At 41.7% G+C, this 21,387-nt stretch overlaps 2 protein-coding genes across 4 annotated transcripts in view; one reads left to right on the top strand and one right to left on the bottom strand.

Moving 5' to 3' along the window:
- GSAP (gamma-secretase activating protein) overlaps positions 1-10,279 on the top strand; it is a 45,523-nt gene extending 35,244 nt beyond the window's left edge. For both annotated transcript variants that reach the window (XM_054630833.2, XM_077179127.1), the window contains exons 25-31: positions 2,218-2,288; positions 3,136-3,230; positions 4,295-4,414; positions 5,913-5,974; positions 7,885-7,989; positions 8,140-8,233; positions 8,788-10,279. In XM_054630833.2, coding sequence (XP_054486808.2) covers positions 2,218-2,288; positions 3,136-3,230; positions 4,295-4,414; positions 5,913-5,974; positions 7,885-7,989; positions 8,140-8,233; positions 8,788-8,888 — 648 coding nt within the window. In that variant the 3' untranslated portion in view covers positions 8,889-10,279. The remainder of the gene's footprint in view (positions 1-2,217; positions 2,289-3,135; positions 3,231-4,294; positions 4,415-5,912; positions 5,975-7,884; positions 7,990-8,139; positions 8,234-8,787) is intronic.
- The window catches only part of CCDC146 (coiled-coil domain containing 146), a 65,403-nt gene continuing 53,988 nt past the window's right edge, over positions 9,973-21,387 (bottom strand). For both annotated transcript variants that reach the window (XM_077179126.1, XM_077179125.1), the window contains 5 exons: positions 20,799-21,027; positions 15,352-15,480; positions 13,195-13,332; positions 11,570-11,815; positions 9,973-10,669 (listed from right to left, as the gene is read on the bottom strand). In XM_077179126.1, the coding sequence (XP_077035241.1) occupies positions 10,553-10,669; positions 11,570-11,815; positions 13,195-13,332; positions 15,352-15,480; positions 20,799-21,027 (859 nt within the window). In that variant the 3' untranslated portion in view covers positions 9,973-10,552. The remainder of the gene's footprint in view (positions 10,670-11,569; positions 11,816-13,194; positions 13,333-15,351; positions 15,481-20,798; positions 21,028-21,387) is intronic.

The following is a 21,387-nucleotide window of genomic DNA, read 5'->3' as shown; positions in this document are numbered from 1 at the left end:
ATACTACTGCACAGGAGGGGATCTGAAAGACAACAAGACCTTGTCTCACTTCCTTTCTTCTTTGCTCCTGGTTCTTTTCTTTGACTTTTCTTTGGCTTTGAAGTCCTTCTTGTTGAAACAGCCCAGGGAGCTGAGCACTTGTGGTTCCCAATTACTTTAGGGGAGCTTCAGTTTCCTTGGCACTGTTGCCTGGAACTGTAGATGTTTGAAGACAAGGTGACAGCACTGTCAGCCAAGGCCCTCCTGCATGTGCTGTCTTGCTGATGGTCATGTGTTCTCTTGTTAGTTTAGAGCACTCCAAGGGAAATGGCTTCATGGATGTGCCCCAAAATAAGAAGACACACTTCTTATTGTGTGTCTGTTATTCAGGGAAAAATGGCCTCCCCTGCTGTGAGTGTAGCTGTTAACTTGGCTGCCCCAGACACCCACTGCTAACCTTGGACAGGAAGCAGCCTGTGCTCCTTCCATCAGACAGATAATGCTGCCTTCCTCTCATGCACATTATTTTGTGTGTTATGTTCTGAAAAAAAGATTGAGACGTGGATTATCTTTCTGTATGTATTTCCTACAATGCCAAGGGTAGATGTTAATCTCCAAAGAGAGTTGTGCTGTTAGTGTGGGTGTCACATCACAAACATTCATGTGTTTAAGATGCAAGTATGTTGTGATAGCTTGGATGATTGTAACTTAAGAAGTTGTTAAGCTTTCTGTGCCCTGTGAAAACTGTACAGTTTGCTGTGTTGTTAAGCAAAAAAAGCTTATTCTGGAGTAGCATACTCTTGAAAACCATCCGTGTTGCACAAATAATTATTGGTGATTTTGGAGCTTGTAAGAGCCTTCACTTCAACAGTGATCCTTCAGATCCAGCTGCAGCTCCTGGTGCAGAGGCCTTAGCTGCACTCTCTGTGCTGGCCAGAGATGAAATTCATTCCAGCAGCAGGTGTGGTTCTTGTGACCCTTCTGTGGAAACTGGAAATCACTCATTTCCTAGAAAACTTGCTGTACTCCAGAAAGATCAAATTGGATCTTTCCATTGCATTTAGAAAGTGTGGAGATGGCAAGTATTAGGTAGTTATTTTGCATCAGGCAGCTGTGCAAGCCTGGCTCAAGTTGTGGTGGATGGGAAAGGTGCTACCTTGTAGAGCTTTCTGGCCAAGGCACAGAGGAACACTCAGGAACATTACTGAAGATGAATATTCCAATTCTGGCCTTTGCATGCAGATCTCTCCTGTGTGCCCTGTTTCTCTCTTGCTCAGAGCCTGTGATGAGTCAGACAATGGAGAGGGCAAGGCCTATGAGGAGAAAAGAGAGTAGGGAAAATGCATTCCTGGATTCTGCCCATCTGGAGGGAGGAAAAGTGTTCCTAACTTCTTGTGACACCTCTTTGCAGAACAGGGCTCAGACTAGTTTCCTGAGTTTCCTGGGATTGATTGATTGCTCTGCTTTGAGGGCCAGAGATAAAAGGCACAGAGGAAGTGTCTCAGTTGTGTTACTGAGATGTGGAACTGGGTACACATGACAACCAGGAGGAAGTTGTTTCAGCTCTTCCGTGTGCGGTTTCTCTGAGCTGCAGAAGCTGAGAAGGCCCAAGTGAGAACAGGGCTTGTGGCTTTGGTATATGCTGACTGTGTGGTGGATGTCAGTGTGAGTGCACAAAGAACAACAACATGGGCCAAAGGATTGTTTCACTTCACTGGGGACAAAAAGGAAACTAAATAGATGAGGAGAGGCATTTGTTTGTCTCATTTTTCCTCCTTTCCAGGACTAGATCTGTCATTGCTCCTGCATGCTTTTCTTGGCAAACTGAACATTCCACTGTCTTCAACGTTATCCACTTTTGCTGAGCCCTTGAGACTGTTCCTTGCCAAATGCTCACCCACTTGGACATGCTGTTTTTGCTTTCATGGCAAACAGATCTTTGAGAATTTGCTGCAAGAGCCTGAGATCAGTTATCTCCAAGAAGCACAGTGTGTTGCTGTATGTCTTGCATGATGCTTTGATAAGCTAGAAACACTTTAAACAGCTGGAATAGGGCAATTCTGTTACAATTCTAATTTTAATAAGTCTTCCTTTTAAGGCCCTAGAGAAAAAAATGAAGACTTAGTAGGAGTCCCATGAGAAGCTTTTAACATAAACTGGTGTGTGGAATGAATGAAGGCCAAAAGGCTGCTGTATACAGGCTCCTGGAAACATCCAGTCTTCTCTTTTTTGTTTTAGCTGAATCTGGTGCATCGAATAATGAAAGAAGTTTGGAGGAGATACCAGCTTCATTCCTGTATCTTCTGCTTGTGAGCAAGTGATTTGTTAAAGTTTTCAGCCTGCCTTTTAAAATATGGGCATAATGATTTTGGTCTTCATCAGCAGTACTCCTCTGAACAGTCAGTGCTTGTGCTGCTGTCAGTGTCAATGTCAGTGTCACTAACTCTTCAGTGCTTGTGCTGCTGTCAGTGTCAATGTCAGTGTCACTAACTCTTCAGTGCTTGTGCTGCTGTCAGTGTCAATGTCAGTGTCACTAACTCTTCAGTGCTTGTGCTGCTGTCAGTGTCAGTGTTACTGTCACTAACTCTTCAGTGCTTGTGCTGCTGTCAGTGTCAATGTCAGTGTCACTAACTCTTCAGTGCTTGTGCTGCTGTCAGTGTCAATGTCAGTGTCACTAACTCTTCAGTGCTTGTGCTGCTGTCAATGTCACTGCCACTAACTCTTCAGTGCTTGTGCTGCTGTCAGTGTCAATGTTACTGTCACTAGCTCTTCCTAAGGATCCTGCTGGCCCTCTCTAGGCCAGTGAATATTAACCACACAGGCAGTGTTATGGCTGGAGCTCAAACTTGCTGAGTTTGCAGTGGTCCTAAGCTGGGTGGTGGGTATTAAACACCTATAAAAGCCAGGTCACTCACACCAGCACTGTTTTACCTTTTGCTGCTGATTCCAGGTATTGCTGAGAGCCTTGTAAATGTGCATCAGTGGGGGAGGACATGGGGACACCACAGAGACTTTGTGTGTCTGCAGCACTGGCTGCTGGTGCTGGCTGAGACACCTCAGTAAACAAGGCAGCATCCCATGGCCCTGCATCCCAAAGGCAGGCATCCAGTGCACTCCCAGTATGGCAATTAATGTGTTGCTACTTTGTTATCTCAGTGATGAGAGAGGAAGTGCAGCAGAGTTTGCGGTGTTCCATATCATGAGTCGGATCCTGGAAGCAGCAAATGGCATGTGCATGCCTTTACCTCCTGGTAAGTTCTGTGTTTTGCTGTTTTTATCATGAGTGAGGAAAGCAGTGCTATCAATTCCTCCCAGCACAGCACTGGTTGCAGCTTGTGTGTCAAGTTAGCTTTGGCAGTATTGACAGCTATTCAAGTCTTGATAAACCTGTACAAGTGAAATGAAGCAAAACTAAATAGTTACTAGAAACAGAGTAAACTAAACAGAGGTTTCCAATGGAATGTGTGGGTGCAGTCTTATCTCAGAACTAAGATTGAGACAACTGGACTTCAGTGTCAAGAGGCACAAGGGAAACTCCTATCCTGTAGCAGATAGAGTGTTTTTTCTCATGCTCTTGCCCTGCTAATAATTTTGTTTTTTCCTGAAGGGATTACTTCCAGCCTTGATGGAAAAGCTGGTCTTGATAGTAGACTCTCATTTCCTAGAGCTCCTCATAATTCTTTACAGCATTTTCAAAGCACTTGCTTATTTTCATTGGGGAAAGACATCTTGACATCTTAATATCTTAATGCTTTCCAGTTCTGTTTGAATCTTTCTGGGTTTTATTTCCTGATCTGTCTTTGGTCATTGCAACTGCTTTTGGTATGAGTTTGTCCCTCAGTCTGTGTGGGCACAAATGCTGCCACACAGTAGTGTTACATGATAACAAGACCATCATCAGGCTGATGTCAAAGGAAAGTATTAATGCTGCCCATGGGAGTGTCTTCGTGGAAACAACATCCTGAGGGTGGTGAGGCCTCAGATTTTGATTAATTAGGAGGAGAGAGGGAGATAAAAGACAAATTAATAGAGCAATTCAGATATTAGGCAACAGCTTGGAGACATTTAGGGACTGTGTATGACTTCAATGACTGTTTTCAGTCCCCTTAGCTTTCTTCTTTCTGACAAGATTGTACTTGAGAGGACTTAAAGGATGTCTAAATAAGATGACCTGACTTGATAAATTGATTTCCTTACCAATTATAAACAATCGGAAGTCAAGGGAAGTGATGGTTTTAGCTAGAGTAATTCTAGTTTTAAATAGAGAATTAGGAAAAACTACATATTGTACCAAACAAGTTTGTCTCTTGCATAGGTTTTCACACTCTGCACCTGGGTCTTGGTGTTCGATGTCTGCCTCTGCACACCCTCCTGCACTATATTGACAATGGCATCTTGCAGTTGACAGAAACGTGTGTCAGGAAATTGCTGAAAGGTACAGTGAACATGGTGTTTCATTTGTTACCAGCCAGCTGCTGAAAGGTACAGTGAACATGGTGTTTCATTTGTTACCAGCCAGCTAACTGGCAGTGTTATCCTTTGAGCCACTCCCCTTGGACACAGGTTTTACTGCCCAGGACACTCAGCTCTCCTTAGAGTGTTGTTTCAGTGGGGGCTGTAGCTGAGGGTGTTGCCTACCTGAAAAGAGAAAGTTTGGGCTCAAGCTATGTGATTGGCCTTACCACAGCAATCAAAGAAATATCTGTGTGGAGAGAATCTGAGTTTGTTGTTTTTACAGTTAAGACTTCTTAGAAAAACAAATACTAAAGATCATAGTAGGGTTTGTTGGGGAATGTTGGGGAATTTCTGTGACTCTGTGAAAGTGCACACCTGTGTGTGAGGAAGTTGGTCTGCTACTCAGCCCTCAGCTTTTGCCTTATGTTTGGAAAGAGAAGAGCAGGCCTGCCAAGCTGACCTCGTGGCTGGGGAAGCTTATGGAGCAGATCATCTTGAGTGCCATCACATGGTGTGTGCAGGACTACCAGGGGGTCAGACCCAGCCAGCATGGGTTTGTGAAAGGCAGGTCCTGCCTGAGCTCTTTCTGTCACTGAGTGGCCCACCCAGGGGGTGAGGGAAAGGCTCTGGGTGTTGTCTGCCTGGACTTTAGTGAAGCCTTTGACACCATTTCCCACAGCATTGTCCTGGAGAAACCGGCTGATCGTGGTCTGGATGGGAGCACTGTTCACTGGGATAAAACTGGCTGGAGAGCTGGCCCCAGAGAGTGGAGGGGAATGGAGCTACATCCAGCTGGTGGCTGGTCCCCAGTGGGGTTCCAGAACTCAGTATTGGGCCCAGTCCTGTTTAATGTCTTTATCAATGATCTGGACAAGGGGATCAAGCACTTCCTCAGCCATGTTGTAGATGACACCAAGCTGGGTAGGAGAGTGAGAGGGCTCTGCAGACAGATATGAACAGGCTGGATTGATGGGCTGAGGTCAATTGTGTGAGGTTCAACAAGGCCAAGTACTGGGTCCTGCCCTTTGGTCACAACAACCCCAGACAGGATCACAGGCTGGGGCAGAGTGGCTGCAAAGCTACCCAGGGGGTGCTGGTCCGTGGTAGCTGAATGTGAGCCAGCTGTGCCCAGTGGTGTGCTATTTCTCCAGTGTCCAAGAGAAGGGACAGCAAAATGTGCTGTATCTGTATCAATCTGTGCTTGATCTTGATAAATTAAATATTATAAACTTGAAGAGTTGTGCTTAATCAAAGTGCATTTGAATTACAGTATAAATTGTTACATAAAACAGTGAAGTTATGGACAAATATACACAAATGTATTTGTACACATGATAAACTTATAAATAATAGTCTTCAAACTGAAATTTTCATTTCACTAAGGAGGTGATGTTTATGCAGAATGCCTTCAGTGAAAGTTGAAAGTTTGTTATGTGATTACTATTTGTTTGACTTTCTTTTTTCCCTGTTGCTTATAGATCTGGATGACACTGAACAGAATGAAAAGCTGAAGTTTAGTATTGTCATGAGACTTCCAGAGGTAACTAATGGCTTTAGATGTAATTTCTTGGATTTTGGAATTGATAGGAAATTACTCCTTGTGCATAGGGTCAAACCAATGAAAGACTTGGCTGTGATGCAAATAGAGCCTGATTCAAATATAACCAGAACAGCCAGTTTCACCATCTGCTGCTCCTGGACTGTAGGTTACCTTGATAACTTAAATTACAGATTTGTCCGTAGTGTTTAACAGAGTATCCAGTATCCTACAGAATTTAACAAGACTGACACTATTCTGCTGACTACTCACTTGCATAAGTCAATGAGGGTTATTAAAAGGGGGTTTATGGGGGTTTTGTGTGTGCTTTTTAGCATCTTTCTCACTTGTGACCTCTGTTTGGTTCTATACACTTGAAAAAATATGCTCAAAAGCTGGTACAGTAAAAGCTGGTAAGTTGTGTTGTACCACAGCTTTGTGGTAGGGATGGATTGCAAGATCTCCCCTCAGTTAAACCTCACAGTCTCACCCACTGACAAGCTGACTTGTGTAGCCACAAGAGCTGGTTACTGGTCCTCCATAAATCACTCCAGCAGGATGGCAGATGTATTTCTCCCTCTCCCCTTTTGCTGTTAGTGCACAGCACAGGACTGCAGGGGAAGCACAAGAAGTCAAGAGGCAGAGGAACACCAGGGATCCCCTTTGGGGAATGCCTCACTGCAGAGCAGGCTTTTTCCACATGAGTTGCCCATTGTTTGCTCTTTATGTGCTGTCACTTATAGTTCAAATGGCCAGAAGTGCTGCTTGGGTTTTCCTCCAACAAAGGCTTCTTTATTTGGCAGCAGTTTTGAGAAGGGGTAGAGGAGGAGAACTCCACAGGATGTTCTTTGTCCTCTGTGTCTTGTTTTGGGCCAGGGCTGGTGAGCTGGGGTCAGCACGGGGCCCTGAGTTGCCAGCCCCGGGCCTGGTGCGTGGGGAACTCCATTCCAAGCACGCTCTGACGTGAAGGGCTGAGCTGGGAGAGAGTTAGGGAACAACTGCTGCTAGCTATGCACAGTAGACTCAGTGCTTTATTGTATCTATTTACAGCTTTGGGAAAAAATGCTGGGAATAGTCTGTTTGACAGAAAGGTCACTTTGGGGTGACTTGGACTATTTTGAGCAGGTTACATGCAGTGGATGACTTCAGTTTAATCAGAAGCAAGGATTTAAGCTCCAATTAAACTGTACAGCATTTTCTAAAATGAACAGCTGTCTGCATTGCAATACAGCTGAAGGGGAGGGGCAAGGGAAGATCTACACAGGGAAATTAGCAGAAGGTGGAGCTAATTTCACAGTGTGTTCCTATTCTTTTGCTTATTGGTTGGGATTGGAAGCTTTGGGAAACCTGGTTTTGAATCTCTTGGCTCTGGGAATATGAGTCAATGTTATCAGTTTCCAGGATGATGACCTGAATAATGGGATCCAAAATTACATTCCCAGTATCTTTCCTTGCCAGTGTTCTACTTGTCTAAAGTTCCTTAAGACTGAGCCTGAGAAGCCCTGTCCTGAAAGAGCTTTGAGGAATGGGGCATCTACTTTATTCTTTGGGGGAAGAATACATTGAAATCAAACACAGTAAAAGATAAAGGTTCAATTAGTACTTAAGTACACATGTCAAGTGGGACAGTGGCACTGGGACAGACCAGCTGAGGTGAGGACTGAGTGAGGAGATTTTGATTTCCCACATTTTGAGAGCACAGTGTGATCTCTTAGTTACTGACTACAAAAGGAAGGCTCCATGGCTCCATGAACATGATGAGCTCTTAGCCTTGTCATTGGGGTCTGAAAGCAAAGCACATCTGCATTGCAGCCTGGATTTTGTGTCAGCTTTTCCTGCCCTTTTCTTCTTTCTAAGTTTCCACTGTCCCATTCTATGTTCTCATGTTTTGGGGTTTGTTTTTTGCTTACTAGGCTCTTGGTCAAAAGGTCCGCCAGTACTGGAATCATCCAATAAATGCAAATTTAATAGCACAGAAATATGTGAAACTTTTGCTTGAGAAGCTGGGAAACAGGCAGGTAAGAGCACAGAGGCTGTTTTAAAATCTTATGCTTGGACAGTATTGAGATTCCTGAGCTTTCTGTGGACTGTAACACACTAAAGAAACATTGAAACCTTGGTGCATCTGTGCAACTTTGTGAAGTAACATGGAATGTTCTCCCTTACAGTGCAGCAGGCCTGTCCCTGAGAGACTTTCCTTCCCCGTGGAGTTTTTGCCACTGAACTACCTGACTAATATGCTGGCAGAGATAGAGAATCAAGGTAGTGTTCATTCTGTACTTTGGAAGACCAGTGATTGTTACCCTTTGATGCTCACTCAGATGTATCCTGCCTATACTCACATTACTGAGTTATTAAAACTCCAGTGAAGTCTGAACACATAGGTTTGGTCATATTTCTGCTGAAGGAAGGTGTCAGGGACTAAGAGCTTCCATGTATGGGTATCATCCTGTTTGGGGAGAAAAAAGAGTTGGACCATGGAGCAGCAGTCTGTGAGCATGTGCCCTGGGCCAGTTCATGGGCTAGCACCAACACAGCCACTCTGCTTCAAGCTGGGTTTGGACCTCCAGTTTGGAAGTCCAGCCTCCAGAGAGGCTTCCCTCTGTGTGGGTTATAACTAATAGGATAGTTTTTGCCATGGATGAGCATCCAAAGGGCACTACTGAAATCTGTAAGTATTTTGGGTGCATGAAAACACATTTCTATTACCCCTTATCTTTTGCTATTGGTGATGAAGGTGTTTAATAGACAGCAGGACTAGAAGTGTACAGGAGCATGTACAATTTTGTAAATACTTCTTCACCATGTTTTTCTAGGTGTGCATCCATATGAAAAACAAGACCATGTAAATGCAAGATTTGTAGAGGAAACAGCACTCAAGCACACTATGACACTTCTGGGCCTCAAATACTCCTGAAATAACATGCTGTAGAAGAAGGCTGTCAAACTGTGGTGCCTCTGTAAAAGTATTTATTTAAATGCAATGTTGTTTCCCAAATAACCTGCATTTTGAGTAGTCACTGGTACTGACATGAGCTACTAAAACAGTGTTTGGTCCAACAAACTGAGGTTGAAATTACTGACTTCTAGATAATCCTAGAGAAATGCTTGTGACATAACCCTAGGTTTGAAACATATCTGTGGGTTCATTTTAAAGTAGAACAACAGTGTCAAAACATGCTGTGAAAATTGGTATAAGTTGCACTTCTTTTAACAAGACAATGCTGGAAAAGGCAGTCCAGTAGCAGGGTTACAAGAACTAGTAACTGTTTACTTGGATTAATAAAAGGATTTCTTGGTGTGATTGTGTAAAGCAGGTAAGAATGACAGGTGACTTTTTATGTCAGGCATGAGTGAAGAGATAGTCATTCCTTGTGGTGGTATCAATTATCTTATGGTACTTCTGCTTCTAGAGCTGCATTCTAATATTTTCAGTTTTGTAATTAGCACAAAATATAATCTCCTTAAAGTGCACATGACAGATTTTGTTGAGGGTTTGTTTGTTTATTTGAGAGGTTTTTTGTTGTTTTTTAAAGATATGTATAATATATTGTAAGTAAACAGGATAAGAAAAAAGCTTTAGAAATTGATCTTAACAGTGGCTTGGACAGAGTTTTACATAATCCTTTCTTACAACTTTTAGTGTTACAGTTCAAGCTTCAGCTTCAGAAAGAAATTAGGCAGGCTGTTTTTCCTTTGTTTTCAACTTCTGTTTGTATGTAACTGCGCCAATATTGTTTGCTCTTTTAAGTTCTGAACTGTGACATTAATTTCAAATAGGAATAGCAATGTGTTACACAGAGAAAATTGCCAAGTTGTGCCATGCAGGATTTCTGCAGCCTTTATTGGATTTTAAAAAACCTCTACAAAATTCCAGACTAGTAAACTAGAGAAACTCATTAATATTTTATATATTTGGGAGGTTTTCAAAACAACCTCTGATATTCTCTCTGAGAGGTCTCCATTGATGCTCCCTGTTCCTTACCAGTGAGATAAAAAGATCCAGTTCCTGGGAGTGACTTGGCAAGTTCATTGTCACTGCCTTGTCACTGCCACCAGTGAAGCTTTAGCTTTCTTAGTAACTGCATAGTGAGAAGGAATATTTTTCTAAATATAATTAGAATTTCTCTGCCAAGTGTAAACTCCAGTCCCAGACTGCAGAAAGCCATGTTGGTGTATGGCTATAAGTGATGGCCTCTTTGTATTATATTAGTAACAGGAGAAGATTTCCTAGCCTTTTCTTTTTAATGAATGTATTTTAACATACCTTCTGCTGGAATAAAACTTCACCTGGATAAAAAGTAAGTATAGCATGAGGATCATTCACTTTTCTTGACACTTGGAAATACTGCATTGCATTTGGGGTACCAGGAGAAAGGATTCTGGATCACTGACCAGTAAGCTGTGCTTTTGGCATGAACAAATACTTCATTTTCAGCATGGAATTTGGCTGAACACCAACAGATCTTTATTCAGTGCAGTGTAAATGCAGCTGACTCTTGTGATCCAGCAGCTGGTAATGGTCTCTCCTGCTTCAGGTGCTGTCTGTTCAGATTTCAGATGGCTCAGCAGGAGGCTTTTTTAAATGTCTTGGCCGGGGCTCACTGGATCTGAAGGGAGTCCCTCTTCCTCCTCCTCCTCCTCGGGGGTAGTGGGGTGGTGGCTGGGCAGTGCACCTTCTGTCTCCTCTGCAGGCTCCTGTCAGAGAAGCACAGCTTGGTCACACAGGGCTCGTGTGCTCTAAAACTCCAGTGCTGCCCCGAGCCAGTGCACAGAACCCGTGACAAAGGTAACACCCTTGCCTAATCCCTGGCAAGCCAGCAAAGCTGAAGGGCTATTGAAAGGAAAGCATGAGGTTTCACCATGTAGATATAAGTTTGTCCTTTTATAGTAGACAATTTGATCCTGCCATGCTTTTGTTATTTGTCAAGAAAACAGATTAGATGAACTTTTAAAAGATGTAGTAATTATGCACCGAACATCTGTGCAATAATTCTGTTCCTGAAGAGTTACTAGAGTGGGCCTTTAGCCCCAGCACTGAAAGGAAACTTGAGTCACAGCATGAGGAGAAGTTTCATGACAGAAGTTTCTTATTCTAAACCATTATTATGTAGGAGCTTTCTGCTCTGGGATCACTGACCACCTCAAGGACAGAGGCAGTGTCCAGCAGGGTAAGGTTTCAAGTGCTGCTTGCCATGCTGCCCTGCCTACCCTCAGTATCTTGCTCAGCAATCTGATTTCTTGCTGCTTCTGATCTGCTGCTCATTGGATCTTGTATGCAGGAGGCATTAAACTTACTTCTCCTGAACCCCACACTCCACCTTTTGCAGCTTTACCTTGAAATCCAGTGAAAAGCAGTATTCCACTGATGGCTGTCCTGCCCCTCAGCCACAGCATGGTCACACAAACTACTTTAATAACCAAAGGTGAGGTTTTTAGTATATGATCTCCCCAAGATTCAATGACCAGTTCCAAGTGGTGGTGCCAAACTAGAGTTAAAACTCCACAAACCCACTGTAGTGGGTTGTCAGTTGTCTTTTTCTGTACCATCATCTGCACTGGCTCCTGGAGCTCTTGCAATGTATGACAAAAACTTACTTCAGCTCTGGCTTCAGCTGCTGCTTTTTGTATCTTCTCACTGTCTAGGATCTTCCACCCGTCCTTTTCTGCTTTAGGAGGGGAAAGGTCTTGACTTATCATCAATGAAGCAGTCATCACAGATTGTTCTTTGTCTCTGATTTCCTGCTGGAGTTTAAGGGCAAGTGCTTGCTTCATGGATAACTCTGCAAAAAGAGCCCTTATCTCCTGGGTTTTGCGATTTATCTCCCTCTGCAGTTCGTTGCTCTGGAATGCAAAACAGCTGCATTGTAGTTAGGGCTTCCCCTTAGACACTCACTGGGCATGACAGTTGGGTCAGCATTAGGCACTGAAAATAAATCCCCCTTGAGAAGGTTTTAAATAGTAGTTCAATTCTTGAAAATTACTTAATTTTTGTGAACACTTAAAAAAACCCCAAAAGGCTGCTCAAGGAGTCACATTTACTCCAGTACAAGAAAAGAAAAGCACATTTGTCTTTGCTTCTTGACCTTTTCAGCTGGACAACAAAACTCCCCCAGCCCTCAAAGGCCTGGGATCCCAATTCTTTTTGAGTTTATACACAATTAGCTTCATAATAAAGCTGGAATAAGCCCAATTCCTATGAGATAATTGAGTGACAATGCTCATGCAGGGGCTGTGGGTTGTGACATTATCCTTGGAAGGGGGACGAACAGAAAAGGAATGTGACAGAAATCCCTGAGTCTCACTGCAGATGAATTAAAAAAAAACCAAAAAGCTTTAATACTCTTTAAGTGACTAATTGGAACTGGGACAGCCAGAGCACTTGCAAATGCAACTTTTGGCACACTGCCATTTTTACAGTAGTTTATTAGCCCACGGCCATCATTTCACAAACACAGTTAACAACTATGATATTTCTGTATGTGTTTAAAATAAATTATAAAAAACTGTCTTAAGCCATCATGTGTGCCAAACCTAACATCTAAGATAAATTTCTACCCTGGCCTTATTTTACATTAATTATTTAGCTTTTTTTTTTTTCTGTCTTTCCCTCAGCTCTGCTCAATTTGCAGCTTTTTCATTAGGAATATGGGGGCTAGGAGCATTTTTGGTCTTTCCCAAACAATATTACTTGCAGTTAAAAGCAAATTGCTATAATTATATTTTAAAAACTGTATTGGAAAAAATGTTTCCTGTGTGATTCTCCCTACCTAAACAATAAAAGAACTTTGAGCCAGATACCAAGTTCACCTTTTTTTATATGTTGGAATAGAATTTGCGTGGCCTTCCTTTATTTCTTTTTTTCCCCTTATTTCTTTTTAGCCTTTGACCTGTTTTTTGTGGAAAGGCCGTCAAGTACATTGCAAAAGGAGGATCCTACAAAGTTTCTAAGCATCTACTTCAGAAAGAACGAATTCTATATTTTAGTGGAAGGTACCATTTATGGTGCAACTTTGTTTTTAAAAGAGAGGACATTCGCCTTATAGTTTTTGGTTTATCTGTATTACTGTTGCTATTCCTGTCTGTAATTTCTGAAGACTGACTTCTGACTTGCCTCTCAACATTTCCAGCCACTTTTGTAATTTGCAAGTGAATCACCTCTTGCCCAGATAGTGTTTCATTTTGTGCAGGCTGGCAGGCAGAGCGGGCAGTGCCTTTCTTACCCTCCTGGCGAACAGCAGCATGTCCTGCTTGCCGCTCTCCACCACGGCGCGCATTCTGTCCGTCAGATCAGAAATGTTCTCACAGAGAAAATCTATCTTCAGCAGCCTCTGCTCCTTCTGCACCAGCTCTGCCTCTATCTGCAGCAAGGAGGAGAACACAGTGTAAGGAAAGGACAGGGGAAGGTGCAGCACAAAGTGTTCTGTGAATGCCTCGAGCTGCTGAAATAATACCTGTGAACAGTCATAAACAAATACCTTCACTGTCAGATTTCTCAAAACTTACACCTTCTCTGCCAAGGATCAGGCCCAAATTGCTTCAGTTGGTTGCTGTCATTCTTCCATATCAGGCCAGGCCCTTTTGGGGGCAGGGGTTACACCACTGTTACTGCCTTGCTGTGCTTTTCTTGAAAGCAATGGGGCTTTTTTCTAGTAATAATTTTTTTTTAATCTTCCAGTTCCTTGAGTCACACCACAATGGAAGCTTTCAGCTCTTGCTTTAAATACTTTTCCCCTCCTCATGCTAAAAAAAGTATGGGCTGCATAAACAAATTATAACTACAATGACTTTAAATCCCATGGAGATTGAAGGAGACATTTAAATTTATCACAACTCCAAGAAAACCTTCTTCTTAATGTGTAGGCTGGTGGTAGCAGGCTACCATGCTAAAAAAAGTATGGGTTCCATAAACAAATTATAACTACAATGACTTTAAATCCCATGGAGATTGAAGTAGACATTTAAACTTATCACAACTCCAAGAAAACCTTCTTCTTAATGTGTAGGCTGGTGGTAGCAGGCTCTGTTGTGGCCTGCTCAGCTATGCAGAGCTTCCTCCTGTCAAGGAATATGGGACAGTAAAGCAAACAGCTCAGGTAATTCAAGCAGCTGTGTTCAGGGTCTGTCTTTACAAACTGGATTTCAAAAGAAGGACTCTGGGGTGTGCTCAGAGCTTGCTGCTACTGCCCTCACACCTTCAGAGACCTTTGCAAATCCCCTCCAAATACTGAACACTGTGGGAAGAGTTTTGTGCTTCTATAAACGGGACAGACAAAACTGTATAAGAAAATGCTGTTCTTTTGCCTTCCTCCCCCAGCCAGAGGGCTCTGAAAGTGGCTTTCCATTGGACCTAATTCTTCCCCCTGGAGTCCCTTGGGGCAGTCACCAGCTGTGCTGCAGTCAGGTGTAGCTGCTGGGCTGGCCTGGCTGCTGCTTCCACCAAGCTCTCTTTGGTGGCTCCTTTTTCATCAGGGAAGGAAAGCAGTAGGGCCCAGCCCTGCCAAGGGGCAGTGTTTGCTTCTGTGTCACACATGCAGGCTTTGTGACAAGGCTGGCAGGTCTGCCTCCTGCTCACAGCCCGTGGATAGTGGTGAGCAGCTCCTGGCCAGTTAGCAAAGACTGACAATCCTATTTGTTAGCAGTTTATTATTCTGCATTTCTCTCCCTCTGCTGCCTTTTCTGTGCCTTCCCCTAGTGAGGTGGGCCTGCAATGAAGTGCCAATGATGGGAAGGGAGTGAGCAGAGGATGCTGCAGAGCCAGGGGTACCTCACAGAGCTCCCCCTCCCCAGCCTGTCCTTGTCACAGACACATTTTATGAAAAATCCTTTCCTTAGGATTTTTTCTCCTGAGAAGCTGAGAGGCCTCAGGAACAAAATGTAAACAATGGTTACCTGCTGCTGTGGAATGCAACAGGTGGATCTGTGATTGGTCTCATGTGGTTGTTTCTAATTAATGGCCAATCACAGTCAGCTGGCTTGGACTCTCTGTCCAAGACAGAAGCTTTTGTTATCATTCTTTCCTTTTCTATTCTTAGCTGGTCTTCTGATGAAATCCTTTCTTCTATTCTTTTAGTATAGTTTTAATATAATATATATAATAAAATAATAAATCAAGCCTTCTGAAACATGGAGTCAACATTCTTGTCTCTTCCCTCATCCTAAGACCCCTGTGAACACCATCACATGTCCTGGAAGAAGTCAAATGTCCCATGTTCAGTTGACCTGGAAAGCAGATGCTAGGCTGGAGTTCACAATGGCCAATCATAATTATTTTGATTCCTCTTACAGAAGGTTCATTTTAAAAATAAAAGACACTATTTGCAATTTCTAAAAGAGGTCAAGCACAGCAGGATAGCTTATGATATGAGAAGTGACATTACCTTGTCAATCCTTTTTAGCAGCTCAGGTGGAGATGGGTCCTTCCCTCCCATTTCTTGTTTTCTACTCTCGTTTGTGGCATCACCGTAGTTTTCCTCCAGCTTTTTAATCTTGTCCCTGCACTGGGAATACTAGCAAACAAAGAGCCTCAACAGTTGTTTATTCCCACCAAACTCATCCCCAGCCCTTGGTCTGGAGACTTCAAAAGAGAAGGATTCCTTTTACTGGGACGGAGGGCGGGTAACATAAAATTATGAGCCATTTAAAAGTTTTCTTTTAGAAGAGGACTACAGTGTGAGTTGCAGGACAGAGGAAACCCTCCTGTTTGACAGAAATTGAGTTCTACCTGTTTCTTGGTGCTCAGGCTACTTTTTGGTTTTTATCCTCAGGAATACAATAGAAAGCCCTGCATCCCTGCTGGTCAGTACTGAGGGTCTCATCCCTACAGACATCCATGTTTTGTACACTAACATTCCCAGGCATGTGTCCTGAAGTGACTCAGTGGTGACACTGAGCAATGAGGTACTCTTGTGACTCACAGAGGCAGGTGTTCCCTGACCTTTCCATGAGAGACCTTCCCATGGAATAATGCTTCCCAGAATATGCTACAGGTTCATCCAGGCTCAGCCTGAATACTCACTGAACGAGTGAAGGGGGCTGTTTTTTCATGTTTGGACTTGCAAAACTGACAGTGGTGGGGCTGTGTGCTCTGATGTGCACCTGGCTGGCTGTCAGTGAGCTGTTAGCACTGACACAGCTACCCAAGTGCAAATGTTAACCATCCACTGCAGGTGATGAGTGATTAAGGAAATAAGTGGTCCCAGGCTCTCAAAGTTATGAACAGTCACCAAAATATAGAGTAAATGTTTAGATGTTGCCAGGATGAGGTTTTTCACTGGAAGTTAACAAGTCATATTTAACTAGGAAAGAGAAAAGAGACAGATATTCTCAGGTGGCAGTGGAAGATTACCAGAACACTTATATACTTCTTTTCCTAGTAAAAAAAGCACCACACAACTCACTCCTGTACACTTTATCTAAAAGCAGCTAAAGTAAAAACCTTAGATGAGTGTAATGAACAATTTCCTCAGCAAACCATGATTCTGAATATAGCTAGGTACTGAAAGTTACATTTTGCTAACAAATAGCTAAAACTCAAGCCCAAAAATATACAGAATGGAAGAATGTAAAAGCAGGGCCAGCACAAACAGCAGGATGCAGCTATGCTTCCAGTGATCTTTTCTATCTGGGGCCAAATTTCTCAACACTAACTCAGGGGAAAATGCCTTGTTGGAGGCAGTGGTATCTTAATGAGATTAGGGGCAGCTCACAAAAGAAAATTTTGCAGGACTGAATAGTTAATTTAGAGAAGGACTATTGCAGCAAAACCACAGTCCAAAAGCCATTAAAAAGTTTCATGTTAAATGTAAACACTAGCCTCACTTTTAAATGCAATATGAATTGGAAGTGATCAGATGCAAGCCAATCCAAAAGCCTCAAAGTGCATTTAGAGATAACCTTGCTATTCTGTGTCTGCTTAAGTAACATGACTACAGGCATCTTAATTTTTTTACTAATTTGTAGTGTTTTCCTTGGAAAAGACCATTTGAGTCATAAGATATTATAAGTCTTAAAATTTTAAAAAATCCTTTTTCCCTTTCTTAGGGTGGGTTTGATACAGGGGACAGGAAAAAACTGTACAAGAAAGGCTTTTCTACATTGAACTGTAATCAGTTAGGAGGAACGGTTGAAGGAGGGAACACATGTCTAGATAAAGCAACTGGTCTGAAAAAGTGGACATCAGGTTCTTTTTTTGAAATCTCAGAGAAGGTAGGTGAGGTATGTACAGCACTAAAAAAGGGCAAATACAAGACCTACTTTAAAAAATGAAGGGCGTGCAGATGGAGCTTTGGAACCATGATAACTTCTCTTTCTGAAGAATAAATCTGGAACACATAATTAAGTTTTCTTTGTAGGCATCAAGAAGATAAAAATGACAGGGATAACAGCCACCACAGATGTGTTGAGTCATGCCAGATCAATGTCTACTATGATAATTCCACAGGTCTATGGATGACAAATAGTAGGTGTAATACATTTTGATCTTTATATAGCTTCAACATTTCATATGATATTCTCATAAACAAGCAACATAAATGGGTTCTTGATTAAAATATACAGTAAATACCTCATCAGTAGAATGAGGTTAAGCTCAGAGAGACTGCAAGTATATTTTGGAACAGATTAAAATGCAAAATTACCTTTCTCTGATAAAAAGGTCTGAACCAAAAAGGTGACAGTAAATAAAAAAAATGTAAGTAGTTACATGTAGGCAGGAAAAATTGCCTGTACAAGCACAGAATCAAATCAACTGGTTGGATGCCCTTTCTTTAAAAATGGTCTGGTTGTTACACACATGAACATGAAGATGAATCACCATGCCATGTGCCAAGAAAGGTGCCACCATAGCTGGATGCATAAGCAGGAAGGTAACCTGCAAGATGCCTGAATGAATCCTCTCACTATCAACCAGAGGTACCAGGCACTGCCCCTCAAGAAAAATAAAGACTGTATTGCCAAAAATAGAAGAAATGAAGAAGAAGAATGATCTAAGAAAAACCTCTTAGAGCTGATTGAAAGAAACAAGGTTGTGTAGCCTAGCAAAAGGATGGGAGAGGAACATGATTAACATCCTTCCAGTAACATGAAATGTTACAGAAAGGAAAAGAATGGTTCATTTGTAATGTCCCTGGAGGACAGAATACAAACCAATATTCTTACACCACAGCAAGAAAGATCCAGGCTAAAGCTCAAGAAAATTTTTCCACTGTTAAGGAAAGACAGGGATAGCTTGCTTGGGAGAACTTGTTTCTCAGTGGTGGCTTGAAACCACAGCTTAGCCCTCTCAGGCAATCCAATGCTGCTGTGGGAGCAGATTGCTTAGATAAATTCTTTATCTCTCTACTAGTCCCATTATTCTATGATGTGCTGATATGGTCTGAAGATTTTCATGTATTAAAACCTGGAGAAATGTTGTTGCCAAATGCCTCAAATAAACTGACAATCCTTGTATATTGCCTGAGCTCCAAGGCATGAAAGTCCCATCTACAGCACCATGACAGCTCAGCAGGTCTGCATGTTGGACTAGTTAATGATTAATGCTAAGTATTTCTCATTGATGCATGAAGGTAGATTAGTTTTTATGGGTCACTTCAGTCAGCAGGAGCAGTCCCTTGATGTGCAGTCCCAATTAAAAGCTACATAGTTTTATGCCCAGAGAAAACCACCTTACAGTCTCACCAGGTACTTTTTGTATAAAGAAGTGCCTGTAAATATTTCTATTTTTAAATCTTTACCTTGATGTTAACAAGCCTACCTAGTCCATGTTACTTGCACTTGCTTAGAAGAGGTCTTGCTTCAGATGATGGTATTTTTTTAGCTTAACTATTCACCAATGTTTTGTGGAAATAGGAAGCTTCTGATGAAAAGCATGCAAGTGGAACATGCATCACTTTGATGATTAAGCAGCTCATGTGGAATGTAGGGGACCCAGGTAAAGTGTTTGTTCTTGCTGAACTGGCACACAGCCCTGATATGGGCTTTTCCCCTTCCCAATGGGCACTACAGCTGCTGAGATTATGGGTCAGTTTTTGCAGTCTGTAAGTATTTCTGATTTAATCTTTTTCATAGATAATAATGAAAATACCTAGTCCATGTTACTAGCATTTGCTCCAAAGAGGTCTGGTATTGCTGAAGACAGGAGGAGGCAGGAAGGGCAGGAAAAGGGGAGAAGAGGCACAGGTACAGGATTCAGCCTGCCCAACCCAGACAGTCTGTGACCATGGTAACTGAACAGCAGCTGAGTCAGATTGCAACATGGGGTCAAATCTGTAATCAGTGCAAGAACCAGCAGTGTGAATTTGGCAATCAACACCAAAATTCAGATTTGGGCTCACGGATTTTGTTTACATCATGCAGATAAAGCCAAACAATTTGAAACTGCTTCTCATTGGACTTAATTCCTATTGGCAGTGTGAGTAAGAGCATTAATGATGAATGGTGGAGCATAAGGAGATGAACGAGTTAACAGCCAGTTTGAGCCGTGTAATATTCAGTAATCACAGTATCTAGTTAAATTTTAAAGGTTGATAACTGATTATTTGCCATTCTTCACTGGAAAACTCCTCATTTGGGAACATTTATTAAGACTACTGCATGCATAATATCACAACACTCTGTATTTTCCTACTTTTTGATTTTATGTCAACATTGCAAAAATGCTGACATTTTAAAACAGCTCCAACAATAGCCTCCCTTTAACAGTGATTTTAGGTTCACATGAACTATCATCATAAAGGAGAAAGTTGCAGGAATGCAGAACAGAAAAGGCAAAGTTTCATGATTGATTCTGTCAGTTCACAAAAATCATTGGCATTTTGCTACTACTGTATTTGACTCAGTGACTCTCAGTCTCATTTTAAATCTTACCTGAAAACTTTGGAGTCTTTCTAGATTTTTTCATTTTGCCGCCTTCTTATTTTTTTTTTTTAATACTGCCTTGATTCATCATTTAAATCTGTGATGGCCCTGCAAAGGTCTTTGGGGTATGATTTGCATGAGGTATTAAAACATGTACTATGTTTTGTTCTTGTAGCAGAGCATACAATTTCTTCAAAAGGCCAGAAGTAAGAGAAGAGTGCAAGCACTATTAAACAGTGAGCCACAGCTCCCACTGATGCAAGTTTGAAAGGCAATGGAACAGCCAATTTATGATTTTGTGCCTTTAACAGAGGCATTAACAGAGTATGTATGGGAAAAATTACCATCTGGAGATAAGGTCAAAAGTAAATGAGCCATTTCAGAAAGCCAGGAAAGAATGTCCCAAGCACTGCAGTTTGTTAGCTGCTTAATGCTATTTTGTAACTAGGACTAAAACTTACACTGTTTTTGTGCAAAAGAAAATATATGTGGATTATATCATTGTAGGCAGCAGAGTTTCCAGAGTAGGCTCAGGGTCAAGTGTGAATTGAGTTATTATTTTAGAATTTGATGGTCTAAGTGTATCTCCCACCCCTCCACCTACTCCATCAATACAGTTTTAACAAATTTTATCTACAGTCTCATTTTTCCCCCATGACTCCTATTCTCCAGCTTAGTCATACTGACATTTCAGGCTGTGGGGTGGGTTAGCTGGAATTCCATACCCAGGAAACATTTGGCATGTGTGAAACAAAGACCATGAGCCTGTTACACATGAGCATAAAAACTCACATATGTGAAGTTAAAAACATCTAAAACATGTCAAAACATCAGTGCTTTGCTAGACAGGTGTATTACTAAACTTGCTGTTTTAATTAACCTTGTACATCTAGATATTTTTTTTCCTATGAAATCACCTTAAATTTTAAAATACAGAGCAATAGTCAAAAAGGTTTCCTTTAACACCAACCTGTATCCGAAGTTTCACCAGTTGTGCATCCAGGGCATTCTTCACTGAGAGCTCTTTAAAACACAATTTAACCTCTCTTTTTTTCTCAACTAACTTCAGCTTCAGAAAACTGATCTTTTCATCCATAACTTGCATCTTAGTTTCTCCATTCCTACGCAACACCTCTTGCCTGTTTATTTTTTCATACAAAATGCCCAGTTCTTCTTCTCGTTCTCTGAGCAAAAGACCACTGAAATAAAGCCAAAATTTAAAGATAATTTTTTAGAAAAATTAGTCATATTCAGTATATTCCATTCAAGAACATTAAAAAGTTATCTTAAAAGATAGTAATAATCCTTGACAATGTATGAAGCTTTCTCAATTATCATTTTAATCTAATGACAGCATTTTAAATAAGTAACAAAATAATTGCAATGTGAAAATCAGAAAACAAACACTTGGAAAGGTGACTCTTGTCTCTCACATAATTTTTAAGGTCTTCTGGCCTTTCACAGCATTTAAAACTGGATTAAGATCACAGAAATCTAGATAATTTGCATTTTTGCAGATGCCATAACTGTGCACAATGCACAAACTGAGCAGGTGGCTA

This window comes from Agelaius phoeniceus, chromosome 5, assembly GCF_051311805.1.
Source record: "Agelaius phoeniceus isolate bAgePho1 chromosome 5, bAgePho1.hap1, whole genome shotgun sequence".
NCBI classification, from domain to species: domain Eukaryota; kingdom Metazoa; phylum Chordata; class Aves; order Passeriformes; family Icteridae; genus Agelaius; species Agelaius phoeniceus.
The sequence above is the reverse complement of the archived record's forward strand: the minus strand, read 5'-3'. Positions and strand labels throughout refer to the sequence as shown.